This window comes from Nicotiana attenuata, unplaced genomic scaffold (assembly GCF_001879085.1).
Source record: "Nicotiana attenuata strain UT unplaced genomic scaffold, NIATTr2, whole genome shotgun sequence".
NCBI lineage: Eukaryota > Viridiplantae > Streptophyta > Magnoliopsida > Solanales > Solanaceae > Nicotiana > Nicotiana attenuata.
The window spans coordinates 482081-499247 of NW_017670651.1; the positions used below are offsets into that span (position 1 = coordinate 482081).

General features: G+C 38.8%; 2 protein-coding genes across 2 annotated transcripts; one reads left to right on the top strand and one right to left on the bottom strand.

The window, feature by feature from the left end:
- Positions 1–2144: 2144 nt before the first annotated feature.
- On the top strand, positions 2145–3596 carry LOC109241903 (protein IRX15-LIKE-like). The gene has a single exon (XM_019408728.1). The coding sequence runs from the start codon at positions 2397–2399 to the stop codon at positions 3303–3305; it is 909 nt and encodes a 302-aa protein (XP_019264273.1). The 5' UTR covers positions 2145–2396; the 3' UTR covers positions 3306–3596.
- A 92-nt stretch (positions 3597–3688) lies between these two features.
- On the bottom strand, positions 3689–10592 carry LOC109241899 (leucine-rich repeat extensin-like protein 3). The gene is made up of 5 exons (XM_019408723.1): positions 10478–10592; positions 8911–9371; positions 8406–8774; positions 4783–4836; positions 3689–4200 (listed from the first exon to the last, which is right to left on the bottom strand). The coding sequence occupies exons 1-5, from the start codon at positions 10590–10592 to the stop codon at positions 3940–3942; spliced, it is 1260 nt and encodes a 419-aa protein (XP_019264268.1). The 3' UTR covers positions 3689–3939.
- Positions 10593–17167: the final 6575 nt, after the last annotated feature.

Genomic DNA, 17167 nt, shown 5'->3' on the forward strand with positions numbered 1-17167 from the left:
CTCATAGATATGGGAGAATAAACTACGCTTGAATTCATCAAAAAAATCAAAAGAAAGGAAGAAAGATGTTTAGAGTACTTGCTCACAATTGTTTTCCTTGCTAAGAAACCTAAAAAATCAATGCATGCCTCTCTTGGGCGAAGTCTAGTGTTTTAAATAGGGTTTAGGTCTAAAAATCCCGTGTTTTACTCTTAAGTCCCTGAAGTTTACTGTGCCCACCGCGGTTCTACCACGGTCGCGGTAGAACCGCGGCCAAACGCCCTCGCGGAATCTTCAACTTTCAGAAACTGCCTTCCACCGCGGTTTCACCGCGGTCGCGGTAGAACCGCGGTGGAACTTGTACCCGGAAATTTTGGCCTGTTTTGAATGGGATACTTGGGAAATTCAACAATTGGCCTTTTTTCATCAATAGTTGACTCCAAAACCGCTCCTTAGCCTTCCTTACACCTATATCACCTGCAAATCATAAAAAGCACTAATAAGAGCATTTTGTTGTCATTTTTCCACATTAAAAGTTCACAAGAAGGTGATTATTTGGTGCGTGATTATAGTCAAATTCACCTATTATCAAGAGCTAAGTTCATGTAAGGCCACATGATTTTGTCCACTATAAAAGTAAAATTACAAATTTATTTTGTCACATTAAAATAATTGAATTATGTATAAATTGCTCATTAAATATGAATGACCAGAAAGTTAACTTTTTGGCTTAGAAGATAAAAAATGAGGATTTCCATAAAGCATTATAGTTTAGAGCCTAGTAACTATAGTTTGCTTAATTATCATTTGTAGTAACTGTTTAATTGCTACCGGCTTGTATCACTTATATTGTGTCGTGCACCGAATACAACATGTGTCTCGCGCAAAATGTATAAAATGTAATCAAGGCGAAATACAGGGGTGTATACAAAGGATACGACCTGTATCGATGTATACTTGAGTTTATAAAAATGACTTGTAACGATTGTATTCATTTAGATGGAACAAATACAACTAAGGTGAAATACAGAAAAATAAAATGCTCTTCTTGAGAATCGAACTCAAGACCTTTACTAACTAAGCGGGTGCTTTAACCAACTGAACTAAGAGACACATTTCAATTCAAAAATCTCTAATTTCATGAATTTGCTATAAAATTCAAATATAGATACAAACGATAAATTTGCTGAAAGTATAGCGACGAATGATAAATACAGCGTATATGTTTGATGTGCCGCGTAATTTTTCCATAAAAAATTAATTCATCATGTAAATGTCGACTACCAGTGTAAAACAAAAGATAATTTTGTAAATATCTAAATGCAACAAAAAGAAAAAAACGATTGCTTGGCGCTGAAAATATGATTTATTGTCATTTTTATTTTTCAGAGCAAGCTGCAGGCTATGAGGAGGTGTAAAAGGTTGGACCCTGTGGGGGCCTGAGTAAAGGTAGAGGAAAGCCAAAAAGGAATTGCAGAGAGGTGATTAAGTAGGACATATATAATGCATATTTGCTGATTGAGGACATGACCCTTGATAGGAGGGTGTGGAGTTTGAGAATTAGGTAGAAGGCTAGTAACAAAACGTACTTTCCTTCCATTCTGGTAGTTGTAGTATTACTCTTGTTTTGTCTTTTTCTTGAATTTCTAGTATTATCTGACGTTGCTTATGCTCCGGCTAGGGTAAATACTTACCTACACCAGGTGTTTACACCAAATATATTGTTAATTAATTTACTTAGATGAGAATGCATGTAATTTACCATGGTTAAATAATTGAAGTCCATATGCAAGACACATGTCATATATCTATTGGTTTGGCGTAACACTCGATGTGGGTAAGTTTTTACCCTCCGGCTAGTTACTATCTCGCTATGCTACTATATTTTTCTCCTATGACTCTCTATTATATCTATATTTCAATATATTTTATTGATGTGATTGTGCTTGCCTGAGTCGAAGGTCTCTTGAAAACAACCTCTCTATCTACACAAGGTAGGAATAAGATCTGCATATATACTACCCTCCTAAGACCCCACACGTGGAAATATAATGGGCTTGTTGTTGTTAGATGAAGTCACACATAGTTCAATTACTTAATGTGATTAAAAAAAGGCTTAATGACTTCCTTATTAATATAGGTAAGGTTCAAGGATCATACCTTGAATTAATCCTATATAATTGTATATTTTTAGTCAAATTTTTTTATTATATCCTATAAGTGTTCGTTTCATAAATACTACCATGTGCCCTGCATTTGCTAATCCTGAAGTCTGAATGTTTCTTTAAAGCTCAGTCACCTTCCCTCTCTTAAGCCCATTCTTTGCAGGCATTTCTGAATAAATCTTAATATCCATTTCCTTTTGTACCCAGGCAAAAGAGAAAACTAAATCTTTTTCATCATCCTAGGACACAAAGATGAAGAACAACATAGGCAGTAACACAAAACTCATACTCCTACATCCTTATATCCAGAAACAAGGGAGCTCCAATCGTTTATTATGGGTTCTTGCTTTTATTTCATTCTTCACTCTTGCCTTTCTTCTTACTCTTATTTACACCAGAGAATCCATTACCAGTTATACCTCTGTAGCTGCAGTCTCTTCCATTACTGGTTCAACCAATCCTCCATTGTCAAACGCAGTGGTTAGGGCCCTAACGCATTATGCTTCAAACTCCAATAACACTGAACATATGTCATATACAGATATCAAACAAATTTCTGATGTCCTCCGACAATGTCAACAACCTTGTAATCTCCTTGTTTTCGGCCTTACACACGAGACCCTTCTCTGGAAAGCCTTAAATCACAATGGCAGAACAGTTTTCATCGACGAAAATAGATATTATGCTGCTTACATTGAGGAAAAATACCCAGGAATTGAAGCTTACGACGTGCAGTATACAACCAAGTTAAGTGAAATGAAAGAGCTGATTGCAGCAGCGAAGGAACAAGCACGAAATGAATGTAAGCCAGTGCAGAATTTGTTGTTTTCCGAGTGTAAACTTGGACTTAATGATCTTCCTAACCAATTCTATGAAGTGAATTGGGATGTTATTTTGGTTGATGGACCAAGAGGGTATTGGCCAGAGGCACCTGGTCGAATGTCTGCTATTTTCACTGCTGGAGTGCTGGCGCGGAGCAAGAAGAGTGGCAACCCGAAAACACATGTTTTTGTGCATGATTTTAATCAAAAAGTTGATAGAATTACAAGTGAAGAGTTCTTGTGTAAAGAGAATTTGGTGAAGTCAAAGCATATGTTGGGGCATTTTGTCATAGGAAGAATGGATCCCAACAGCTACCACTTCTGTCGCAACCATATATAACATCACACCAGCAACTTCGGTCTTCGATCAATGTATGGTAAGGTGAAGTTCATTTCATAATTTAATTAAAGAGACATGTGTCAAGTTTTGAACATATTATGCTAGAAGAAAGAGGGTCCAGAGGAGGTGTGAAATAGCTCGATCTGTTTTAAATGAATTCTTGTGTAAATGCAAAGGCCACTGTTTGTAAAAATCTATGTACGTTCCCTGCGGCAAATTGTATATTTTTACCTCAATGTCAAGTGTACTAAATTAAAGACCAATGTATGATAAGGCGAATGAATTTCATTATTTGAAGATGTGTCAGATTTTGGATATATTATGCTAGGGAATAGGTAGAGGGGACAGGTGAAATTAAATACTAACTCTTCTGGCGTAGCTCAATAAATGAAAAGGCAACTAGTTCTCTCAAAGTGTATCTAAGAGGCTGCTTACTCCAAAAGACCAAAGCTTATACTCAGTAGTCGGTACTTACAAATTTAATACATAAATAATTATATCAGCCTCTGTCTTGTAAATTGGGATGCTTGCTGTATCTTTCCCTGCCTGTGTTATCCACATTCCCAATATACATACATCGCTATTACAGATCTGAAAAATTATACTACAGAATTGCCTTGCCATGGTAAATAAATCAGAGGTGAGGTTTATTGATGGCAGCATAAGTAGTTGAACGAGCCCTGGCACAGAGATGGCGATGAGCTCGACGGCCAGAAGAGAAGTCATCAATATTACAAGGTACTTTACTTAGTGATTCCATGTCTGGGCATTTCCGGGGCTGCAAGAAGAGGGCTTCACATTCTTCAGGTTTTCTCTGGTTCTCAAGATCCAGTATGCAATTCATGCTAATATCAAGAACCTTCTCCTTTATCAGCTTTCGACATTCTGGTCCAACCTGTTGAGATATATATAACATACTTAAGACATTAGGAATGCGCTTTTTTATATACTTAAAGTTTTTAGATAAGATGCTTATACAATTTAACACGGTAGCGCTGAAGAGTAATAGGGTATCTGCACTGGGTGTTTGCAGCAAACAAAACATGACATGTGCTTGCATATATATTTTTCACTTAATCATAAGTAATACTCCCTCTGATCCAATTTATGTGAACATGTTTGACTGGGCACGGAGTTTAAGAAAAAATGAAGACTTTTGGAATTTGCGGTCCTAAATAAGTCAAAAAGGGGCCCAAAGTGTTTAATTTGTATGGTTATAAAAGCTTCGCATTAGGGTCAATTGTAAGTTTAAGCTAAATTGTTACCAAATTTAGAAAGGGGTCATTCTTTTTTGAACGGATTAAAAAGAAAATATTTTCAGGGAGTATATATTTTTGTGTTACTAAATGACTTAACCACGGGAAGTTGATATAGTTTGGTATAAATACCTGATGCCGATAAGTTTTTAGTGCAGTAAAATATATGTACTCTCTAATGGGCTAAGCAAAGTGAGATGGTAACAGGATTTAATACTAACCTGCGTAAAATAGTTGAATTTCAAGGTATGTTTTTCCAAGTGGCCGAGCTTGCACTAGGGCTGTGCATAATTTGGTAAATACCGAATTACTGTACCGAAACCAAAAATTTTGGTATTTGGTATACGGTATTTTGGTATTTGGTATGGTCTTTGGTTTAAGTTTATAAAAAAATTGGTATTAGGTATGGTATTTGGTATTTTAAAATAAAATACCGAAATACCGATACCGTACCGAAATATATATATATATATAATATACAAAACATATGTTATCAATTATAACATAAATATAAAAAATCTAAAATTTTACTTTCCTTTATTCTCGAAGTTCATCAATTAACTCTAAACAAATAACAAGACATTTCTAACGATCAAATAGTCTTTTATGTACAATTTTCTCTATTTGGGTCGATATTTGCTAGTTTTGGACAAAATTTTTGTCAACAAGCATTTTCAGTTTTGTATTTTTGAGTAATTTAATTAAGAATATTAGAGTCTATGGCTCTATGCACTAGTTAGTATTCAAACCGAATAAACCGAAGTTACCGAACCGAATAAACCGAAACCGAAAGGAGAAAAACCGAACCATACCGAATTTAATTAGGTACGGTATTGGTATAGGATTTTAAGAAACCGAATACCGAAAATACCGAACCGAAATGTCTAAATACCGTACCATACCGACCGACGAACACCCCTAGTGTTATGAACTCAACAAAACGATGCCTTGATTAACCTTCCAAATAAACTGATTATAATAGATATGCCAAGGATATAGTCATAAACTAAGTAAATAGCAACAGAAAGAAAGGAGATGAGGAGACAGAGCCATTGAGAGAAATATAGGAGGGAGAGAGAGACCACGAGAGGGGAGTTTTCCCGATAACCATTCGCATAATCCATCCTAGCTAACCCCTAATGCTTTTAACCAATTTCTGATTGCAGTTATTGGGCCTGGATCCCAAATTAACCCTTTTAAAGGCCTTCTAGTCCTCTGGATTCTTCTTAGCCAAATAACTCCTCTCAGCCCAATATATTGTTTGGGCTGATTCATAATAATACTCCCGTCCTCAATAAGAACCTTGTCCTCAAGGTTCGAGTCCCAAATCGTACTAGTAGCATAGTCGCTACAAATTGTCGCCATACCGAAGTGTTCACAGTGGCCTAGGAATAATATGTAGCCCAGTGTACTTGTTGCAGCAACAACAAGCCCGTCAACAATATCAATTAGGCTCTGTTCAGCATCAAAACTCCATATGACAAACAAGTTTTTGCCCAGCTCAATGACAGCAAAGGCATTAACTAGAACTTCAAACATATGTGCTACAAGCTCTGTACAATATGATCTCAAGTATAGTAGTAGCAAATAATTCAGGTTCTTGATCCTTAAAGCCAAGTGGGTCATAAAATCTTTCTAGCAGCAATGCAACTATACTTTCTCCCGAGCTATTTTCACCTATGATGGCAACTATCTTTGTGAAGGTCACATTTTGGAATTTAGTGTCCTCATATGCAAGCAAATCAAGCTTCAATGATTTTAAAGCTAGCGGAGTAAGCATCGAAGGATGAAAGCGCAAGCTCATATCAACAACGTTCATCCTTTTCTCCACGTAACAAAGCACACCGCTAGGATAAATGAAATTTCCTTGTCTATTTACTCGTAGAACCTTATCGAATGCCTGGGTGACCCCATACAAAAGTGCAGCAAGAAGTGTTATAATAAACTCTACAAAAGATGCCTTACTTGACTCCCCTGTTGGTCTACCATGTAAGAATTTAATGTGATGCATCAATCTGATTCCATCCTTAATCAAGATGTAACTCCCTTCCCACAGTGGTTCAAACACTTCATGTTCAACCAAAAGCTCGGGACTATCCAATATAACAGTTATGGGCAATTTTGCATTTGACATATGATATTGGGCCACCAGTTGCCTATTTTGCAATTCAAATGAAAAAAGAAAGCAGGAATAGACAAGGGTTTTAACAAGGAAAGAATCAATAGCAAACCAAGAGTGACTCATAGAGGAAACCATCAGGAAGGTTTTCAAGGCAGTCTTGCTGAAATATGACAAGAGCTCATTTAGCTTGGGACTAATACGAGATGTCCAAGGAAGTCCAACATAACATAAACATACATATCTTCATCAGGAAAGATGCACAATAACCCTCTAAGATTTCTGGCCATTCCTAGCATCGCATTCTCTGCAACAAAAAAGCCAATGCGACAAAGTAATAGCACCTCTGATAGCTGTATATGGTCAGAACTTACAAAGAAAAGTGTACCCTTAGCATCAGCCTCCTTAACACTGCACCAAATAGTAGAGACAGAGTATAGTGCATCGCAAAGACCGTTGGCTGGGTATGGGTGCACCTCCATAGCACTCAACTGCTGACCCAACTTGTCTATGCCCATCCCATCACTTCCATGGAATATAGCTTGAAAGATGCAGGCAGATACTATTGCAACAGATTTAATAAAAAATACAAGTGATCCTGTTAATAAGGTTCCTCTTATTCTTATTAGTCTGTTCCATAATGTTGACGCCATAAGCATATCACAGCATATATATTTCCTTGTACCTCCAAGGTATGTGGTAAGAAACCTTGAACCGGGATCAAAGGGAAATTCCAATCCAAATTGATCAGTTGGAAATCGACGCAAGGATGTAGCACGATAACGTTCACATAAGTAATCAAATATATCCCTGCTTATAGGTTGGTCGTGACTGGAAGCGGTAAGCAAACATTGCAGTGCTAGTGGATCATCAAATATGATAAGGTGACTGTAAGCATACTTAACTGCAGAAACTGGTTGAAACATTTCATCGGACACCTGGGTTTCAGGATTTACTGAATTGCTCCTCATGGAATTTGCAACTTCCATGTCAATTTCCCTATCCGGTATTTCAATGAACACCTTGCAGGCACAGCTTCTTGAATTGTCCTCCTCGGAATTGTGCATAGTGTTGGAGAGTCCTTTATCTAAATCAGAATCAATCTCTGGTTCTGCAATAACAAGAGGTTCTGAGAATTCCTCTGGTTTGTACTTATCGTGCAAAGACACAGCCAAGTCCGAGTGTTGTGGAGCGTCGGGGATCGTCTTGGAGGAGGCAGGCATCATGTTCTCTATGTTGTCGAGGTGTCTGAGCATGCGGGCGTTATTGTCCATCATTACCATTAGTAAATCCTTGATGACGTTGAGGTGATAGTGGATAATGGTAGAAGAGTAGGGAGCCATGGAATCCGAGACAATGAAAGCACCAATGTTATGAACTCAACAAAACGATGCCTTGATTAACCTTCCAAATAAACTGATTATAATAGATATGCCAAGGATATAGTCATAAACTAAGTAAATAGCAACAGAAAGAAAGGAGATGAGGAGACAGAGCCATAGAGAGAAATATAGGAGGGAGAGAGAGACCACGAGAGGGGAGTTTTCCCGATAACCATTGGCATAATCCATCCTAGCTAATCCCTAATGCTTTTAACCAATTTCTGATTGCAGTTATTGGGCCTGGATCCCAAATTAAACCTTTTAAAGGCCTTCTAGTCCTCTGGATTCTTCTTAGCCAAATAACTCCTCTCAACCCAATATATTGTTTGGGCTGATTCATAACACCTAGCTTGCACAGTGATTCTGGCACGGGACCATACAAATGATTGTAAGATAGATTCAGCAGTTCCATATCCCTTAAGCACCCAAAAGAATGAGGTATTGGACCTGTTAACTTGTTCACACTAGCATCAAATACAGTTGCCAATTTCAACAAGCCTATCTCATAAGGCAAGCAACCACTAATTTGATTATTCAAGAACAGAACCTCAAGGAGATTTCTACAAGCATTGCCAATGCTTTTGGGGATTTGACCAGTGAATCTGTTGTTGGCTAGTGTGATAAACAGGGCTGCAGTACGGCCAAAAGTTTCTGGGTTTTCACCAGAAAAACCATTGTTGTTAAGAAAAAGAACGTCATCAAGATCCAATGACTAAAGTCTTGATTTTTTCAATGAAGTTCCTCAAGGACAGTCGACTGTCGTTGAAGTGGAAACCATTGAAGTCGATGGCAACAACGAGGTTTTTGTAGCAAGTGTAACCTTCGTAACTGCAAACATCGTTGCCTACCCATGTTCTTGTTACGCCAAAGGGATCGCTAGTTATTGTCTTTTCGAACTTTTGAATCACTTTTATGACTTCTCTTAGTTCTGCGGTAAGATAACCTGGGATGGGTGGTGGGGGTGGTGAGTGTTTGGGATGAGGACGAGGAAGAACTTTAGGTGGCGGTGGCCGTGGAGGTGGTGGTGAGGGCGGTGGGGATGGGGGTGGGGGTGGAGGCATGGGAGGGGGACATGGTGGCTCTACAGGAGGCGGCGGCGGAGGAGGAGGAGGAGGACATAGTGGTTCAGGAGGAGGTGAATACCAATCATCTCCATTAGAAGGAGGATAGGCAGGAGCAATGGGAGGGACATCACCTATTATTATGATTTCTATTGCTTCTCTTCTGTCATTTTTGCTAGCTGAAGAAGTTAAGGCAGTTGCATGGCAGAATAAGGAGTTTGAGATAAAGAGGAATAGAGCTACTAATGCTGTGAAAAAGAAGTGACAGCTAAATAAGTTTCTTGCCCTTTATATTTTCCTACTAGTACTCTTCTACAGAAGTAAAGGGTAGATGTTTAGCCTATATAGCCATAAAAAGAAGTATGCCCAGCCCTACAACTACTACGTACCGATCGAGATACAAACTATAGTTAGTATTCACCAACATTTAGAACATGTGTTTTTAAACTATTTTCATATAAGGAGAATTGAGCCTTATATGTACTACTTTCATGTTGCATCCTGATATGTTAAATTTAATTAGAACTATACTAAAGAGCTTTTATACTAATAGTATAATTTTACTTAAAGTAGGTTGTTTGCATTATCTATATGAGTAGTTATTTGCAGTTATTTTTTACCTTTCAATAGAAAACAAAAGAAATGAAAGCAGAGCAAGTAGAAACAAAAATGAAACAAGAAAATTAGCAGAAGACAACTGTTATAGAATGAATGAATCTAGACACTTATTATAGAATGAATGTAGACTCTTTTTTAGTAGTGTACATAAATAGCAGATTTGTAGGAATCTCTTTTATTTCTTTCCTTAGTTAGCACCTGATGTACATGTATTTATATTGCTCACACAAGTTATTCTTTCCATTTCGTGCACATGGTATCAGAGCAGGGTATCCTGCTTTGTCGGACTTAGATCAGAAACTCCCCCGATCTACAAAACCCCAAAATCTGGTGGTCGGAGGAGAAGCAAGTGTGTCTCACGCGCTGATGAAACTGCCGGAGATACTTCTGTTTAAGCTGCGTGTGGAGGCATGTTCATGGACCAATCTTGGTCTAGCTTCCCGTTACAACTTTGCCTCGAAGTTTTGGTTGAATTGTGGTGGTCATGTGGTGATTGGACCACATTTTGGAGAAGAAGAGCCTTGAAACGTGAAACTGTGAATATTCTTTTTGGTCAAGTTTGAATTTTTTTTTTATTAGTTGCTGATTGTTATTTTGATATTGGGAATTGGTTGAGGTTTTCTACAAGTGCAACAGTGAATTGGATTGTTTCTCACCAATTTGTGATTTGATATTGTCTCTTGGAGGTTATCCAAAGCTTGGTTAGATTTCAAAAATTTGTCTTTTTGAGTGCAACCTTGAGTTCGGCTATTCTCAGGTTTTTGATTGCCCTGGCTACTGTCTTTTTCAAGTATTGTCTGATTTCTGCTTTCGAATATAGTCTGTTTGGGTCTTTCAGTTGGATTCTCCATCACTTATTTTGATATAGTGAGTTTTATTAGTTGAAAATAGGATGACTATAAACAGTAAGCAAGGAGGAAATAGTGATACAACTTCTAGTCCAACAATCCTGGTTTCGGATGAGTTTTTTGAGTTCCCTCAATATCATAAATCAATTAAGGAATCTTCCTCAGTTACTACTTTTGCTGGGTCAGATAAGACATATCTGATCACCTCTTCAAATAAATGGGTGATTGACTCAGGTGCCACAAATCACATGACAGGTAATCCAAATATTTTTGCTAGTTTTCGATCACACAAAGCACTCTCTTCAGTTACTGTAGCCGATGGAATAACTTGTAGCAGTGTAGGATTTGGGACAGTTAAACCGACTTCCTCTATTACCCTGTCATCTGTATTAAGTCTACCAAACTTGGCCTTTAATTTGATTTCTGTTAGTAAAATCACCAGAGACCTTAATTGCTGTGTAGCGTTCTTTCCCAATCATTGTTTGTTTCTTGATCTTACGACGAAGCAGATTATAAGGGTATTTATCTGGTGATCTCTATATCCTTGATGAATGGGAGCCACAATCTATTGCATGCTCTAGTGTCGTGTCTCCTTTTGAAGCACATTATCGATTGGGGCATCCCTCTTTACCTTTGTTGAAGAAGCTCTGTTCTCAGTTTCAGAATATTTCTTCATTGGATTGTGATCATGTCGATTTGCAAAACATCATCGCATCTCGTTAGGTCCAAGGGTTAACAAGCGAGCTGAGTCAGCTTTTGAGTTAGTCTATTCTGATGTTTGGGGACCATGTCCTGTTGTTTCTAAAACTGGACATAAGTATTTTGTCACTTTTGTAGATGATTTTTCCCAAATGACTTGGATTTACTTTATGAAGAGTCGCTCTGAAGTGTTTACTCACTTTTCTGCTTTTTGTGCTGAAGTCAAAACTCAATTCAATGCTTCGATGTGTATTCTAAGGAGTGATAATGCTAAAAAAATACATGTCAAAGTTATTTCAGTCCTACATGAGGCAACATGGTGTACTACATCAGTCTTCACTTGTCTTTGATTTCCTGGTTCTTGCTGATAATTGAATTATGGTGTTCTTTGCATTTATCTATTGGTTTTCTGTTGTTACTTGATATTCCCCGCAGTATGTTCCCCCCTCCTATCTTTACCTGTAAATTTTGGCCTTTATTTTTCCGTTGTATATGATTTAACTACACAGGTTTATTTGGTAGTCTGGTCCTAGCTCGTCACTACTTTGCTGAGGTTAGGCTAGGCACTTACCAGCATATAGGGTCGGTTGTGCTGATACTACGCTCTGCACTGTGTGCAGATCCCGGTGCTGTAGCTTTTGGACCACAGTGAGGTTGCTGCCTTCAGTTCAGTGCCGAAGACCCGAGGTAGCCCTGCAGGCGTCCGCAGGCCTTGGCGTCTTCTTCTATCTTTCCATTCTGTTTCTTTTATGTATTTTAGAGATAGCTTTGTATTTATCTTTCAGACCACTGTTTGTAGTATTCGTAGACAGTGCGTGACATTGTGACACCAATTCTGGGTAGAGTTGTACGTTGGATTCTGCACTAGTGTATGGTTAAACTATGAGTTTCGTCTTCCGTATTTCGGTTTATTATAATTATTTTGCTGTTGATCACCTGTTATATTGAACTGTTAAAAAGGGCTAAGCAAAAAGGTTAATGAATCTATAATACTCGGCTTGCCTAGCTTTCATGAGTAGGCGCCATCACGACTCCCAAGGGTGGGAAGTCCGGGTTGTGACAATATTTTTCAAACACTTTATGCCCAAGAACTCCTTCTACGTGTAGTTAATGTTTTGCCTTAATTTTTTTTATTTTGGTACTGCTAATTATAAATATGTTACATACTTTAATTAGGAAAAGAATTTATGTAAGGTAAATCTTAATCAAATTTAAAGTCCTAAATATTAGGACTCTATAAATATTTCAAAAATGATTAATAACTAAAATTCTAATTGATTTTAATGTCCTAAATTTTAGGAAAATAATTTAAATTACAATATTGTCCAATATGAAATTTATTTTGAAAGGGTAAAAATGGCGAACGACATTAGCTAAGGTCCTTCGTGCTTCTAATATAGTGTGTGTGTGTGTGTGTGTGTGTGTGTGTATATATATTCCATGTAGAAGAAGTTGGGATCATTCAAAACTCATTTGTTGTATTTGCATCCTCTATTTTTACTTATTTTCATGTAAACAGTTGATTTGATTATATAAAATTTTACGGTGACACAATGTGTAACGACCCGACTGGTCGTTTTACTTTCTAGTATCCCGTTCCCCTGAATAAGACTTCCCGTACTTGCTTTTACTGATTTATAACTTGCAGGGATGGTTGGTTCGGGATTTGGAGAAGTTTGGGTTGAAATCGGAACACTTGGTTCCTTAAGGTTGGCTTAAAAGGCCAAGTTTGACTTCGGTCAACGTTTTGATTCCTTAAGGATTTTGAAGTTCTTAGATATTTGGTTTGGAGCGGGTTTTTGTGTTATCGAGGTCCGAACGGAATTTCGAGGCCGGGAATAGTTCCGTATTATCATTTAAGACTTGCACGCAAAGTTTGGTGTCAATCCGAGTAGTATAAGTGTATTTCGTCACATTGGATGTAAATTGAAGAACTTGAAGTTCATAAGTTTGATTCAATTGGTTTTAGGGGGTGATTCTTAGATTTTGCGTTGTTTCAGGCGTTCCGAGGGTGAGAGCAAGTCCGTTTTATGATTTCAAACTTGTCGGTATGTTCGGTCGGGGCCCGGGGGCCCCGAGCGTCAATCGGGTGAGGCTCGAGTTGAGTTAGGAAAACTTTGAAAGGAGTTGAAGCTCCAGGTTGCTGTCATAACCGCTCCTGTGGTGGGACAGCCGCAGGTGCAAGACCGTAGAAGCTGTCGAACCTTCGCAGGTGCGGCCAAGGGGAGGAGCCCAGGAACCGCAGATGCGGCTCCTTTTCGCAGAAGCGGAATCGCAGGAGCGGCGCCCATACCGCAGAAGCAGTCCCAGCCAGCCCAGCCCAACTTCGCAGATGCAGATTTTACCTCGCAGAAGCGAGACCGCAGGTGTGAAAATCGCTGAAGGCAGTGCCTTCATTTAATACGGGAATGTGACATTTTTGACACATTTCACTCATTGTTTGGGCAATTTGAGAGCTTCCAAAGAGGGATTTCAACCTAGCATTTGTAAGGTAAGTTACTTCTACTTAATGTGAGTTTAATACTTGATTTATGGGTAGATTAACACACAAAAATTAGTGAAAATCATGGGATTAGAGCAAAACCTAGGGTTTTGATAAAAACAAGATTTTACCACGAAATTTATTATGGAATGAAGTAAAAATCATATATTCTTGATCCTTAGGTTATGGGTAACAACTACCCTCGAGAATTTCTGGAATCCGAACACGTAGGCCCAGGGATGGATTTTAGGAAACTTGTATTTAGGGTTGGAAAATTACCTTAATAGTTAGAATATGAACTCTTGAGCTTGTATTGACTAGTTCTTACTCCGTTTGATTAGTTTTAGATCGTTTGGCTCCAAATCGAGGGTTTTAGCGCGTTCTTTATATTGAAAGTAAGCTTTGGAGCAGGTGAGTCTCCTTTCTAACCTCGTAAGAGGGAACTAAACCCCTAGGTGAATTAAATAAATGTATGTGATTGTCTGTGGGGGCTACGTACGTACGTGGTGACGAGAGTCCGTGCGTAGCTACTATCATGCTAATTGTACGGGTAGTTTAGGACTCATATCATGCCATACTTGCAAATATTTATGTTCTTGCTTGTTAATGAGATCACATAGGACGTGTTAGGGATTGGAAATAAATATAAACGAATGTACGCACTTACTTGAGAACTTGTATGAAATTACTTGACTATAAATGCGCCTTATGTGCCTTCTTGATGACAATTGTTAATTGTGGATGGGCCCGATCGCCTTAGTAGAAATAGATGCATCTATCGTTCGCGCCATTCGACCCTCTGGCAGTGCACAGTTATTTTTATGTTGGACCGGGCCATACGACCTCGGCATAATGTGCGCATGATATTTATGTGGAATTAAATCCATGATTTACTCTGTCTAAATGCTTTAAAGTGCAAATTATTATATGACATGACTGAAATTGATATATCATTTTCTCCTTGATTCTGAGATTGTTATTATATTCATGCTAATCATGCTTATTGTAAGCCTTATATATTAATGATATTGACCTTAGTAAGTGTCAAGTCGACCCCTCGTCACTACTTCTTCGAGGTTAGAATGGATACTTGCTGGGTACATGTTGTTTATGTACTCATACTACGCTGTTGTACTTAACTGTACAAGATCTGAGGCAGGTGCATCTAGTTACCCCTCCGGCGTGCGTTCCTGACTCCTGATCGAGATCTCACGGTGAGCTGCCCCTCCTGAGCCATTCAGCAGCATACCGGAGTTCTCTTCTTTTGTTGTCGTTATGTACTGTCTATTCTATTTCAGGCAGTAGGATAGTGTTATTTTGTATAATCTACTAGTAGCCCTACTACTTGTGACACTAGTTCGTGGCACACACTGTAGACTATTACTTTGGGGTTGCATTCTTCTGTTATGAAACTGTTGATTATCGATGTGACGACCTGACCTGTCGCCTCATGTATTACAGCCCCGTTTCCCCCATTTACTGCTTCTTCATGTTTCATTATCAACAACGAGTGAGTTATAGTTGAATTGAATTGGTTTGGATAGGAAATGAGACACTTAGTCTCTTTAAGGAAGGCTTAAGTTGGAAAGGTCAACCAGACGTTGACTTATGAGTTAGAAGGCGAGGATGTGATTTCCGGTGATTCGGTTAGCTTCGGGGGATGATTTGTGACTTGGGAGTGTGATCAGAATTGATTTTTGAGGCCAGGTGTAGAATTAGGCTTGAATTGGCGAGGTTAGTATTTTGGCGAATTCCGGTGGATGGATGAGAATTTGATCGGGGGTCGGATTGGAATTCCGAGAGTTGCTGTAGCTTCGTTAGGTGATTTTGGATATATGTGCAAAATTTCACGTCATTCGGAGGTGTTTTGGTCGGGTTTTTGATCAAATGCGTAATTCGGAAGTTTTTAAGAAACATAGGCTTGAATTCGATGTGATTTGATGGTTTTAGCGTTGTTTGATGTGTTTTGATGATTGGAACAAGTTTGAATAAGGTATTAGGATGTGTTGGTGTTTTTGGTTGAGGTCCCGGGGGCCTCGGGGTGAATTCGGGCGGTTAAACGAGAGTTTCGAGTTGTGTTGCAGGTTCAGCTTTTCTGTCATCTGGTATTTCCGCTCTTGCGGAAACGGACCGCAGAAGCGGTTCCGCAGGAGCGAGTGGTGGATCGCATAAGCGGTTCATGTCCTGGTGGAGTGTTTCCACAAAAGCGGAACATTTTTCGCAAATGCGAGTCCGCAGAAGCGGACTATAAACCGCATAAGTGGTCTTGGGTGGTTCGCAGAAGCGGATGAGGAGACGCAAAAGCGACATTGGGTTTTTAATGAAAATCCGCAAAAGCGGGATGTTTGCCGCAGAAGCGGTCCCGCATAAGCGGAAACGGGACCGCAGAAGCGAAATCAACTGTTGACAGAAGGATTTAAAATATTATATTTCATCCGCGAACAAGAGGTAGTTTCCACCATTTTTAAGCGACTTGGAGAGCTTTGGGCAAGAAATTTCGAGGGTGTTGACTGAGAATCGATTGGAGGTAAGTTCCTTGGCTTAATTACTCGAGTTTATGGTAAATTTATCATAGAAATCAATGGAAATTCATCAAAACGGGTCAAGCTAGGGCTTGAAAAGTTGTGATGTAAAAACGGATTTTGAAAGGGCATTTGAACTCCGATTTTGGTAAAATTGGTATATGTAGACTCGTGGCGAGACGAGGAATCCATTGATGTAAATTTTGTAATTTTTCGAGAATTGGGCCCGGGGCTCGGTTTTGCCAACTTAGTGAATTTTGGTGTTTTTCGAGTCTTTTCGATTGGGTTATGTTTCTTTAGCCTATTGTAATGTATTCGTTGTGGTTTTAATCAGATTCGGCGTGCGAAGAGGTTGATTCGAAAGGCAAAGGCGTAGCGAGCTAGACTTGTGGCCGGCTTGAGGTGAGTAATGGATGTAGATGATGACCTGAGGGTTTGAAACCCCAGTATATCACATTGTGACGCTATATTGAGGTGAGACACGTACTCTATGACGAGTGCGGGGTCGATTGTGACTGGGGATTGTGACCTAGTCCGTTCCGATTGATGTTCGTACTGTGTTCTTGACTAGTAATTGTTTGGTAATCATCCTACTTGTTTTTTTTTGAATATGTTCGGGCTTTGTGCCTATCATTTGCATCCTTCAGGGATCCTTATCACTGCTTCCATGATGCTTAGCATATTTCATGATATTAGTCCTGAGTTAGACACTGCCTCGAAATGTTTAGTAAATAAATAAAGGTTTAAACACTTAGCTCTATAATTCGTAATAATTGAAACTAAAAATAAACAATTTGACTGTGCCCGAGTGGCTTGCATGCATATATATATATATATGGACTGAGTGTGGATCGGGCTGCACGCCGCAGCGAATG